General features: G+C 39.1%; 1 protein-coding gene across 38 annotated transcripts in view; it reads left to right on the top strand.

Moving 5' to 3' along the window:
- PIGN (phosphatidylinositol glycan anchor biosynthesis class N) overlaps window positions 1-13,041 on the top strand; it is a 129,879-nt gene that overhangs the window by 43,442 nt on the left and 73,396 nt on the right. For all 38 annotated transcript variants that reach the window (XR_011138994.1, XR_011138995.1, XR_011138990.1 and 35 more), the window contains 4 exons: window positions 4,587-4,627; window positions 8,360-8,419; window positions 9,519-9,611; window positions 11,482-11,537. Coding sequence is in view for 32 of the 38 variants with exons in the window: in XM_068931546.1 (XP_068787647.1) it covers window positions 4,587-4,627; window positions 8,360-8,419; window positions 9,519-9,611; window positions 11,482-11,537 (250 nt within the window). In the remaining 6 variants the exon portion in view is untranslated. The remainder of the gene's footprint in view (window positions 1-4,586; window positions 4,628-8,359; window positions 8,420-9,518; window positions 9,612-11,481; window positions 11,538-13,041) is intronic.

Raw genomic sequence — 13,041 nt, 5'->3', positions numbered from 1 at the left:
AAGGTGACATGGCATGTGTGTGGAGGATGTTGCAAAATTGTGTAGGTGATATCAGAGTAATTCTTCTTTCCTAATTGTTGAATTGAGGACTTTCTTTCTTTGCGTACAGGAGACTATTCATACTCCTGTAACTTGGTTCCGGGGGAGGCTTAATTCTTAGGAAGCCTCCTAGAGGTTAAAAGCTATTTATACAGAAATGTGAAACCCAGCACGTCCTGAGACCCTTTTCTAGCTTCACGGTAGAACCCTGGGAACTTGCCAGGGGCTGTCCTGTCTTGTTTTAATCTGTGTGGCTCTTGTGCAAATGTAAACAGTCTTTCTCAGTAAAAAGTGTCATGACTCTTTTCTGTTATTTTTTCCCTTTGTACTTTATTTAAGAGGAGTAGACATGACTGTGGTTTTTTTTTAAACCTATTTAATATTTCAAATATATAACGTAATAAATAGTGGCTTATTGAACTTTTGCTGAGGTTGTAACAGTGCGTATGATGAATTGTGCAAGCCCTTCCTTTTACATATACTGTTTTTGCAGCTTGCTTTATTTCTTAATCTTATATCTCTTAGGCTGTTACTCAGGATCAAGGAGGTAATGGTTTGCTATTTTATTGAATTGTTTGCCAAGCTACATTAGAGAAGAGAAAACAGGCCGAAATGTCTTCAGCCCTGAGATTTGAACTCCATCCTGATCTTGAACGTTCATGGTAGCAAAAATTATATAAACATGACTTCTCAGGTATAGATCATGCTAACATTTCACATTTTGTGGCCACTAGCTGGCGTAAAATTATAACATCTCTAATAGAATTGAAAATAAGTTGTGGAATGATGGAAAATGGAGTAAAAATGACTGGGTTTTTTGATGCCTGTTTGTGATGGCTGATCTGCTAGACTTCTAAGGACACTTAGTGTCTTTAAGTGTCAATCTATAACTGCCAATTGTTACAGCTGTCACAGTTCTTTTCATTCTCAGTGGCTTTAGTACAAACCTCAGCATCTGGCTTCAAGTAGTGATGAAAATAGTGTGAGAGCGTTTGGAAAAGGTGAAATAAGTATTGAGCTAACTTCCAGATACACAATAGGAGAAGATTTTTGGCTGTTAATGTGTTAGGAAATGTTTGTTCTCTTAAAGGAGGGAATGTCTGCAGCCTGCTGTGTCCCCTGAATAGTCTTGCACTGTGTTTTTTTTTTGTTTTCTTTTTTATTAAAGAAAAATAACCCCCGCCTTTCCTTCTGGGCTTGCTTTGCGGCTTTCCAGCTGAAAAGCATGATGTAAGTTCACTTAGAAGCTATATTTACAGCTTCTGAGTTGTTAGGAATAATCTTTTATTTGAGTAATGAGAATATCTTCTAATAGCTGAGTCTTCTTTCTCTGCAGTAGTACATTGCAGCTCCCAGTAGGCTGTGTGGCTTAAAAATAAAGTGGTTGTTGAAATGGAGCTTGGCGCTTTTGCAGGTCAATACAGAGAATGGTTCCTACGCAAAGTTAAGACCCCACAGATATTTAATATCTCAGATTTATGAAAATAAAAATGTTCTTGAAATTTCTCTGATTTGCCTTTTCTGTTCCTTACAAAAGAAGCTGAAACTGTGCATAGGAAAGGAGAGCATTCTGAGATTGCTGCATCACTGATATATGTAGGTGTCCAATTTATGTTTGACACAGCATACATCAGCGTTCCAAGTTCTTGCATCTACTGGCAATCCTTCCTAATTTCTCCGAGTTAAGAGTTCATGGAAACAGCACAATATTTTTAAAGCTGACAAATTTATGCTCTGTTCAGTGCAAGCAGTCTCTAGGTGGCTCAGTGAATTGTCTCATTTCTCATCTGCCCATCAAGGGTAGGGGTATTTCCAGAGGCAGTGCTTGCAGTCAAGACTTAGTCTGTCCAGTTTGTGATGGAATGATGTATGCTCCTTGGATGGCTGGAAGGGTGCACAATTTGCTCTGAGATGACGGCCTTCTCCTTGTCAGTGTCTTCGCCTGTGCTTCGCCTTCTCTCAAGGCTGGTCACGTAACCATCTTGGGCAGATTCCTGATGGCAGAACTGCATCCTGTGGGCAATGCATAGTACTGCCCGTTCGGTCATTGGCTTGACCCTCCTTCAGAAAGGAGGAGAGTATTGAGCTGCTGTCCTGCTTCTCAACGTGGGACCTGCCAGGTGCCTTGGAGTGTGACCCCAGAGAAGCCAGTAAGCTAACGGCACTGCCTTCTGCAGCAGAAGGACGTGGGGCGGTAGGCTTCATCTACGGACATCCTCATTTCAGCGGACGCTTGGCCTGGCTTGCTGCAGCTGAGGGAACTCTGTATATTCCTTCGCTAGTTTTGCTTGTGTGAGATTTTATGCGAGATTTTATCTTTGTCATGAAGCCTTATGCATAGTCTTGTTCCTTTTTAAATGGTACTTTTCTGCTACTTTCCCTGGACTCTTAGCATCTGACTGCTCAGCAGATTGCAGTAAGAGCAGGGCAGGATAAAGAAGAAAATCCTATCAAAAAGATGGAAAACTGTGCTGAACATCTTATGGGAAACCTAAATAGTGAGCTGGGATCATAAAACTGTATGGTCAGCATTTGAATTCAAGATGTTTCTTTTTCACTCACGTGAGCACAACCCAGACTGGCCAGTCTCCAGGTGGGTCTTGTTCCTCGAGAGCACTTGCATTTAGTGTGTTATGGCACCTGATCTAAGGCAATGGTAACAGATGTCATAGTTTTGTGCCTTTTGGAAATATTTGAGTAATGGAGGCCAAGATTTAAAAGTTTCTAGCAAAGCTAGAAGTTCCTCTAGCAGAGCTACTTTCTCCCTGCCTTAAACACGTTGTGGCTGTAGACAGTCAATTGCCTTTCATTAGAAAGCATTAGTTAAAGGAAAACAAACTGTGCTATTATGTAACAGAGATATAGGTGAGAATCTATATCTCTAGAAATATGGACTTGTTTGTTTTTCCAGGAAGCAAAAGTAAACAAGAACTTGTTCGTTTTGTCATAAGTTTAACACAGAATTCGTGATTAATGCTGATAATTCCCATGTATTGCCATGGGAACGCCTTGTAACTTTATTTCTTACTGTTGTTAAGATACATAGCTGCTGTTAAAGAGTTCTCTTCACACGTAACGATGAAGCTGTAATCAGACCCCTGAAAGTAGCTGTGTTATCAACTAATTACTGAAAATTAGTTTTGCACATACAAGGTCTAAAATAGCAATATTTCCTGTCTTGGGCAATTTTTAGACAGGTTGGGTCTGGCATGGACAGGGTACACTGAAAGATGAAGGAAAGGGGATGGTCTAGGATTTAGGTCCATATTGTTTGGAAAATAAATAAGGTAAACCAGAATTTTGAACTATGGTTTACCAGTATTCTTAATGCAGTGTGTTTATACAATGTTTTTAAACCTTCACCTTTATATAAACACAAAGGATGCTTTGAGACAATGTGGTTGTATAGGGAATGGTCCGAATGAACCGGTTGCAATTCTGAGGTGCTGGGCAGGCTCCTACTTTGGTCTGTGCTGTTCTGTGTTCCTCGATGTCAGTTAGAAGATGCATTAACAGAAGTCAGTGACTGGCCCGTTTAGCTTTTTGTGTATACTGAGGAAGGGAGCTGTGTCCCTGTTGCTAACGTTAATTGCGGCTCCCCAGTGGAGGGCAACTGCCCCGACTTGTTTCCTGCTGTACTTGAGACCTGCTCCAGGTAAGTAGTTGACTGCTGACAGCATTTTAAGTATTGTGTCAGCAATTCTGTTCCAACCCCTATCACTTTTTCCTAACTGTATATCTGTTTTTTACCCCCCTTCTTCTTTTTTTCCCCATGTTATAGCTGTGGGTAGTGGGGCAGTTAACTTGAACACTTAGAAACGAACACAGATGAGGGGAAAAAACCCAAAACAGCTAAACTCTAATTTGAAATAACTTTCCACCCCACAAAGAACAATCTCCTCCTCATTTCCTAAGAGGCTAATGGAGAGCAAGAAAACACTGTTTTTGAACCAGCTTTTTATATGATGTGCCACAGCTTCAGGGGCTAGCAGTACATTTGGCTTTGTCTATGCTTTCATTGTACTTGTTCTGATTGCTAAATCATTGAACTTTTCCCCTGAGCTTACTCTTGGACAGTATTGCATATGGCAGACGTGAAGTATGTTTACCACTCTGTACCAGTATATTGGGGACCTTGGGTTAACCTTTTTTTAAAACTATTAAAGAGATTTAAACAGCCCTTCTCCTAAACCTGCATTTGAATCTTTCCGTTGGCATGGAGGTAATACATCGCTTTCTATGCTGTATTGAAGGAGAAGGGGAAAAAAAAACTTGGACTTTCTTCAACTGATCTGAGTCACAGTTGCAGGCAGCAATTTATCCTGATGGATAAGAGAAAATGTAAACTAAAATGAAAGTGTTTTACTCTTTCTGCCTGTTGAGTTCCATCTGTAACCCCTCTTGAGCTAGCACCCTAAAGCCAAATTATGATTTTCTTTAGTAAAAGCACTTTAGAAAAAAAGGCAACAAGACATTAAATGTCAACTGAGTTATCCCTTTCAAATATATTTAGATTAACTATTCATGTGCTCTGTTATTTCTTGTAGAATGGAAACTGGAGAACTTGAAGAGGCTGGATGTCAATCAGGTATCAAACATACCTTATTTATTTGGTCATAAACTTTCCTTTTGAATCATGAGCTTTGTGTGATTTAGACTAATAGAAGGAACTGGAATGAATGATCACACAAATATAGCATTTTCCTGGACGATGTTACATAATACTAAATGAAGAGTTGCAGGAATGGCCCTCAGACTAAACATAGCATGAAAAAGCTTAAATCGCATGCTAACAGATGTGGCAACTACATACATAAGTCTTCTTCAGAAAGAGAAGTTATAGCACACCATTTTAAATTATGTGATCATATGCCATTTTAGAAAGAAAGCAGTAGAGTATGCTGGATACTCCTTGAAAGCTTGATGCTAGTTATCTCAAAGTACTTTGAACAGCATCTGATGTTTTCAGAGTGCGTTTTTTGGGGGTTTTTTGTTTGGGTTTTTTTTTTTTTTTTTTTTTGAAGACCTTTAGAAATAATTTGTGATGCTTTCCTTCTGCTTTCTACTTTGAAAGCATTTTGGAGCTGAGTTTACGCTTCCTCCTCTGCATCCCGTGAAGGTGTCCAGCTAAACACAAAGCATGGTCTAATGCTTGCCCTAATTAGTGAGCACCTGCCATGTGCTTTTATACTACACTGCAAAGTTGGCTATGTGTGCGCTCAGTGTGGTTTTCCAGAGTTACCTCTTTTGGTGTCTGTATTTTTATCACATTTTTCCAGATGCTGCTATCATTATTAAATCAACTTTTGCTATACTCTTGAATTGTGTAGGTCTTTTTGTCTGCGATTAAGCCCCAGCCATGTGGTAATTTGGACAAATACATAGCATGGTGCTGTAAAAGGGGAAAAAAAGTGAACTTTTTAACCTTTGATACTGAAGCAGCCAAGCTTTTTTTTTTCTTTTTTTCTTTCTTTCTTTATCATGAAAATAACACATAACACGCAAACACACACGCAAACACACACGCAAACACACACGCAAACACACACGCAAACACACACGCAAACACACACGCAAACACACACGCAAACACACACGCAAACACACACGCAAACACACACGCAAACACACACGCAAACACACACGCAAACACACACGCAAACACACACGCAAACACACACGCAAACACACACGCAAACACACACGCAAACACACACGCAAACACACACGCAAACACACACGCAAACACACACGCAAACACACACGCAAACACACACGCAAACACACACGCAAACACACACGCAAACACACACGCAAACACACACGCAAACACACACGCAAACACACACGCAAACACACACGCAAACACACACGCAAACACACACGCAAACACACACGCAAACACACACGCAAACACACACGCAAACACACACGCAAACACACACGCAAACACACACGCAAACACACACGCAAACACACACGCAAACACACACGCAAACACACACGCAAACACACACGCAAACACACACGCAAACACACACGCAAACACACACGCAAACACACACGCAAACACACACGCAAACACACACGCAAACACACACGCAAACACACACGCAAACACACACGCAAACACACACGCAAACACACACGCAAACACACACGCAAACACACACGCAAACACACACGCAAACACACACGCAAACACACACGCAAACACACACGCAAACACACACGCAAACACACACGCAAACACACACGCAAACACACACGCAAACACACACGCAAACACACACGCAAACACACACGCAAACACACACGCAAACACACACGCAAACACACACGCAAACACACACGCAAACACACACGCAAACACACACGCAAACACACACGCAAACACACACGCAAACACACACGCAAACACACACGCAAACACACACGCAAACACACACGCAAACACACACGCAAACACACACGCAAACACACACGCAAACACACACGCAAACACACACGCAAACACACACGCAAACACACACGCAAACACACACGCAAACACACACGCAAACACACACGCAAACACACACGCAAACACACACGCAAACACACACGCAAACACACACGCAAACACACACGCAAACACACACGCAAACACACACGCAAACACACACGCAAACACACACGCAAACACACACGCAAACACACACGCAAACACACACGCAAACACACACGCAAACACACACGCAAACACACACGCAAACACACACGCAAACACACACGCAAACACACACGCAAACACACACGCAAACACACACGCAAACACACACGCAAACACACACGCAAACACACACGCAAACACACACGCAAACACACACGCAAACACACACGCAAACACACACGCAAACACACACGCAAACACACACGCAAACACACACGCAAACACACACGCAAACACACACGCAAACACACACGCAAACACACACGCAAACACACACGCAAACACACACGCAAACACACACGCAAACACACACGCAAACACACACGCAAACACACACGCAAACACACACGCAAACACACACGCAAACACACACGCAAACACACACGCAAACACACACGCAAACACACACGCAAACACACACGCAAACACACACGCAAACACACACGCAAACACACACGCAAACACACACGCAAACACACACGCAAACACACACGCAAACACACACGCAAACACACACGCAAACACACACGCAAACACACACGCAAACACACACGCAAACACACACGCAAACACACACGCAAACACACGCTTATAGGTTAAAAGTTGGGAAGGTTCTGAATCAACAGCTTTTAGTCAAGCACTGGTATGAAGTTAGAGGTGAATTTGGTCTCAAGGTTTGCAGGAGTTACGGGAATATTATTTCAAGACTCTATAGAGGAGTTTTGAGTGTCGCTTTGTTCCCAGTAATGGACTTCTCAAAGACAAAACCTTTTTCCAGTATTCTGTAGTATGTGTAAAATTATGTGTAAAAATAGCAAACTAGATTTCTGCCTGATGTTACCCTACGTGTGTTTTATCTTCTGCAAATAATGGTTTGGAGTCTGCTTTTGTACAGTAGATTGAAGGCTGTAGCAGTGTCTTTGATTTTGATATCACCGCCTTAGTTTTATGGTGGAGAAGCAAAGAAAGAATTTGGTGCATAGTTTTATATTAAGGGAAGATAAAAACCCACTAAGAGCTGGTCTTTATACAAGCAGAAAGTAACAGTAGCTTGTTTTGTGAGAAGTCTTACTGTAGGTAAGGGGACCTCCTTGAGCATTAAGGGCTGAGTGGGCATAGTTAAATTACAGAATCCCCCTGTAAAGGTAAGAAGGTGAGTAATCAGCACTCGGGGAACAAGGGTTAAGAAGCGCTTCTAAGAACAATATGTTTTATGTACAGCTTAAAATTGTAAATGCAAGAATAGTTCTTTATGGTGTAAGTACTGATTAAAAAGTGTTATATTTTTCTGAGTGCAGTGAAGGAGGTACTGAATTTCTGTGACTAAATACTATGGGTTTTTATATTTGCTTTTAAACTAAATGTATTTTTAAAGTTTTATCAGTACTAGAGTCTCACATTTTGAATCCTATCATGTCGTAATGACTACTAGAAACAGTAAAAAAAAAAAAAAACAAAAAACAAAAAACATGAAGGGTTTTAACACTGTGAAATTCTAACACAGCATACCATTTACTTTTCCAAATACAGATACATTAAAATTAAACTAAATTTATTAGCTCTCTAAGCTGGAAGTATGTTAAAATGGGGATGCTTCTGTTTTCACAGGCTGATGTAGCACCACTGATGGCTTCTCTTATCGGTGTTCCTTTCCCCCTGAATTCTGTGGTAAGAAGTTCAGATGTTTTACCTTACGATACGAGTCTGTTCTTCCTAGAGGAAGAAGTATTGGGGACAAGACTTGAGGGTGTGAGAGAGGGCAAAGATTATAGTTTTGGAGATTTGCTTTAGAGGAGGGAGACTGTAGTTTTAATTTTATGTATATGTGTTTTCAGATTGAGGAATTCAGTCTTCTGATGCTTTAAATTGGAAAGGCAGATACTTTTATAATCTGAAACTTTATGCTCTTAAACTGTGTAAAAGTTCTGTTAATTTGTAATTAAGGAGGTAAACATGCAGTCTGGTTCAAATGACATTTGGATTATGGTCAGGAAAGCTTAGACTGTAAAGCCACTTCCTGCAACTTAATGCCAAATACTTTTTTAATTTCATGTGTGGAGTCTTTCAGATGATGTCTTGTACCACTGATTTAGTGAACGGTGAGGTTCCTCCCTGTGAGATGACTTTCTCTTTGAATTTACTTCTTATAGTTTTATATAGTCTAGAGGTTATCTGATATAAAATTATTGCTAATTATCAATAAAATCTTTAATGTACTTTCGTATTGCTTATTTCACAGGAAAAGTATATGTTTACAACACATTTCAAAATATTTTTTCTGGAAACTTGCGCCAGATTCTGTCCTTGTACTTATCATGTACCCATTGCTGGTCATTTGAACTAACTTGTGAGAACAATTTTCTAACATGCACAGAAAGGCATAAGAATTACTCACTTTCTCGCTGTGAGTAATGGGTGCATCAGGCCCAGGCAGAGGTTTGAATGAAACACTTAAGTATTTAAAGAATGGATTCTGATTAGTGGTTGGGGTTTTATTATTATTTAGTATTAACAGCTTCCATTATTTGTCTTTTTTTGTGCAGCTGTGGGAGTTGGGATATTATGAACAGTCCTTCTGATGTAGAGAAATGATGACAGAAAACTATTTTTAGTTTTAATGGTGTTACAGTGATTATTTCAGTAGTAATTTGAATTTTTTTTTTTGGTCGTATGTCTGCCATTCAGTTAAATAAATCTGTATCAAAGATTACAATGAAGAAACATGAATTTCTTGATTTATTTATTTATTTATCTCACCCCCCGCCAGGGAACTCTGCCTCTGGAATATCTGAACAATAGTGCTCACTTCAAAGCGGAGAGCATATTCACAAATGCTGTTCAGATTCTTGAGCAGTTTAAGGTAACTAAAATATAGTAAAAAGAGGAAAAATATTTCTTTGAATAATAATTCTTGATGCTCGTTGTAAAATTATTATACCGTAACATATATTGTATATGACATGCTATAATTCAAAGAACTAAAATTGAACACAGATACCGGATGATATTGATTGACTAGCTGAGGACTATGTTTGAGAGACTTTAAATCTAATAAACACTTTTTTGGAAGGAGAACGAATAGCTGTTTTCCTTGATGTTAACGTGAATGTTAATGTTTATTGATATTAATGTACCTCATACCCACATGCAATAAGTAGGTAGGCAGGCTTGATTCTGGGTGCTCAGTTTTGATATCTGAAAAGGAAACGTTTCCTTTGCAACAGTGGTTGGAATATAAAGCCTAACCTTAGGATCAGTGAACAAACAGATCAAAAGGTAATGGGCACAGTCTATTAAAGAAATGCAATTAGTGTCTTAATTTACTTTTAGCTAATACTTTCATATCTGTTGTTTTGCTTTGCAGCTGTTCATCTCAGCCTTTTCTATCTTGCTTTGTGTGATAGCTGATGTTATTATGTTACGAGAACACATCTATGGTCTGAACAAAGCAAAGGTTCTGTTTCACCACATACTGTTCAGCTGCAGAGTAGGAAACATTCCCAAATCAAAAAAAATCACAGTTTTGGCAAGACCTAGAAATGCTCTGAGTGCAAAGTGTCATCTGTGTCATGTAAGAACTGTTGCCTTGTCACAACATCTGTGTGACCAGGACAGAACAAGGAACTAAGCTTAGGTCTCCTGCACGAGATTAGCATGAAGATCAGCACAGTTGGCACCTTCTGTCCCTTGAAAACACAGGTTCCCAAACATAGTTTGTGTGGATATTACGTTGGCTATTACGTGGATATTACACAAATCTGTGGTGGAAAGCTTGCGTATAGCAGAGGAAATGACTGAAGTTTGGGCATGGCTTTGAAGCAGTTTATCTAACACTGCTGGTATAACCACCACAGTTCGAAGACCTCTGCTTTAAGTATGGAAGGTGTCAGCTCTTTCTTTTAGTTAAATTGATGTCTGAGGGAAATTGTTCAAAAAAAAAAAAAAAGGCAAGTCATCCTTTCTCTAAGCTCATTTTTATTCTGTCATTTTGCAGCATTAAATCTTCTATTTTCTTCTTGGTTAACTTGTTTCTAGGATGATTTTGGAAGGATTGTGTGCAAACCCCTCTGGGTTTCTTTACTGAAGTAGAAGTAGTGCATTGGCTTAAACACGACAAGTGGACTTTCGCTTTTCCTATGATGGGCTGATCCGACCATGGCTTATACTCCCTGGAGAGGATGTTTTCTTAGATGGATAAGATGCGACATGTAGATTGCTACTTCAAGCTGTCAGATGCAGTGTGCTAGAAATTTCTTAGCTGTACTTTATGCCAGCGGTCAAACTGGTGTAGGAGGCCTTAAAGATATTTTGAATGGCTTTTGGCAAAGTGACTCCGACTGCATCAAAACTTTTGCTTTTGTTCAGGTGCAAGTTAATCAGTCTAGCAGTACTGCTTTGGCACCATAGCAGCAGCGCGCTAGTTCCTGTCTGGTATAAAGACCAGCTTAATAGAATCAGGTTATCAGTAAGGTCTATTAATATTTCTAACCATTACCTTACCTTTATTCTGTAAGCTGTGGAAGTCCTTCTGTGAAAATTGCTGAATGGGAGTGTGTAGTGGAGGGTTACCTTCCTTAGAGTGGATCTGGGTTTCCAGAAGCACTGGTTCAGTGCTCAGAGGAGCTGCAAGTGCAGCATAGTTATTTACAAGAGTAAATTTCAATTTCCTAGACAGTATATTGACAGTTCATTAGAACTTGGATATCATGGTTTAATTTTTTTTAATACAGGTTAAGATGACTCAGAAAGAGGAAACAACATTGTCATTTCTGTTCACGCCGTTTAAGTAAGTGCATGAAAAAATTGTATATGTTCTATCAGACTGTTTGTCTTATTGCTTTGATATTTCAGTGAGATGCAACAACAAAGATGTTTGATCTCTTCAGTGTTTTCATTAAATGAGTGTTTATCCAACTATGAAACTTTGCATTAGAATGAACTCTTTATAATTATGCAGTTTCCTTCCAGCTAGAATTGTTAAGTAGAAGTTGATTTAAAAAAAAAAAAAAAAAATCTGTACCTTAATCCTAACTGAAGGCTAAATGCATTTGCCTATCCTTTTTGACAATATAGATGCATATAGACTGCATGGTAATTTTCATTGATTTTAAAAAAGAAAAAAAAACCTTGGGAGATGTAAGTCCCTATAGGCTTAAGAAATAACATCCATTCAGATCCTTGTTTATATGTATATAAAATTTGAACTAAGCAATGTTTCTTCTATGTTTTAAAAGCTAGGATTCTAGTGGAAAACAAATAAACCCTTTGCAGCCAAAAGAGAAGCTCACAATCTTTAGAATTTGTGCTGTCTGGTATTAGTGTTGCAAGGGCCATGAAAGGGTTTCTGAAATGTTTGTGCATTTTTGAGCTCTCTTGTGTTCCAATGTATGGACTTACTGACCTGCTCACCCCTCACTTTTACCCAATTAAAGCTGCATATTCTTTTTTCTTTTTTTTTTTCCCTGAAAGGTTTTTGAAAGCTTTCCTATGGGGTGCACATGGTAGCAGTCAGTTCTACTTTCAGTTTGTGGAGTGCTCCAAAATGCTTTGTCATTGAAAGCAGCTGTTTTCCTTTGGGAAATAAAACTGATGTTAATTAAGATCTGTAAATCATAGGAGCTGTAAAGTACTTGAATCTTTTCCTATGAAGTAGATCTAAGTGCCGAATAAGATTGCTGTCTTTCTGAGCAGGGATTTACTGTGTTATTTTATACCACTAGCATCTTCAAAGGGAAAGGTTCAAAATACTTAGTCTCCGAGACCCCAAGTCAAGTCTTGGCCGCATTATCTTGGGCATATAATGAATGTTTTAGCTAAAGTTTGATAAGAGTGACAGTTTCATTATTAAAGAACTTCTTGCTCCATATGGAGCAAAAATGCCATATGGAAAGGTTGCTCAGTCATCTTTCTTTGATTCTGTGGGGAAGATTGAGAGTTTGGTTTTGCAGCTCTTGTTTATGTTTTACTATCTTCCTGTCTCCTTTTCCCAAGAAATTTGCTTCTGTAAAATAGGATGTATTTTTCTTAAGTTAATGCTAAATTTACCTTTAAATGAAATAAGTGTTACTGACTGCCTTATGGACTAGTGCTTTCTTTCTTTCTTTCTTTTCTTTTTTTTTTTTTTTTTGGTGATGTATTGGATTGTTTTACGTGGAAATGCCGGAGACATTTATCACTTAGAAAATTTGAATAAACTTGATGTGAACATAATGTTACTTTGGTATGGTTGACTGCAAAAATACCTTCTTTGGGTACTCTTAAATTGTTTCTGAATCAGAACTTGGGTTAAT

This window comes from Struthio camelus, chromosome 2 (genome assembly GCF_040807025.1).
Source record: "Struthio camelus isolate bStrCam1 chromosome 2, bStrCam1.hap1, whole genome shotgun sequence".
In the NCBI taxonomy this organism is placed as follows: domain Eukaryota; kingdom Metazoa; phylum Chordata; class Aves; order Struthioniformes; family Struthionidae; genus Struthio; species Struthio camelus.
Note: the sequence above shows the minus strand (reverse complement) of the source record. Positions and strands in the feature narration are given on the sequence as shown.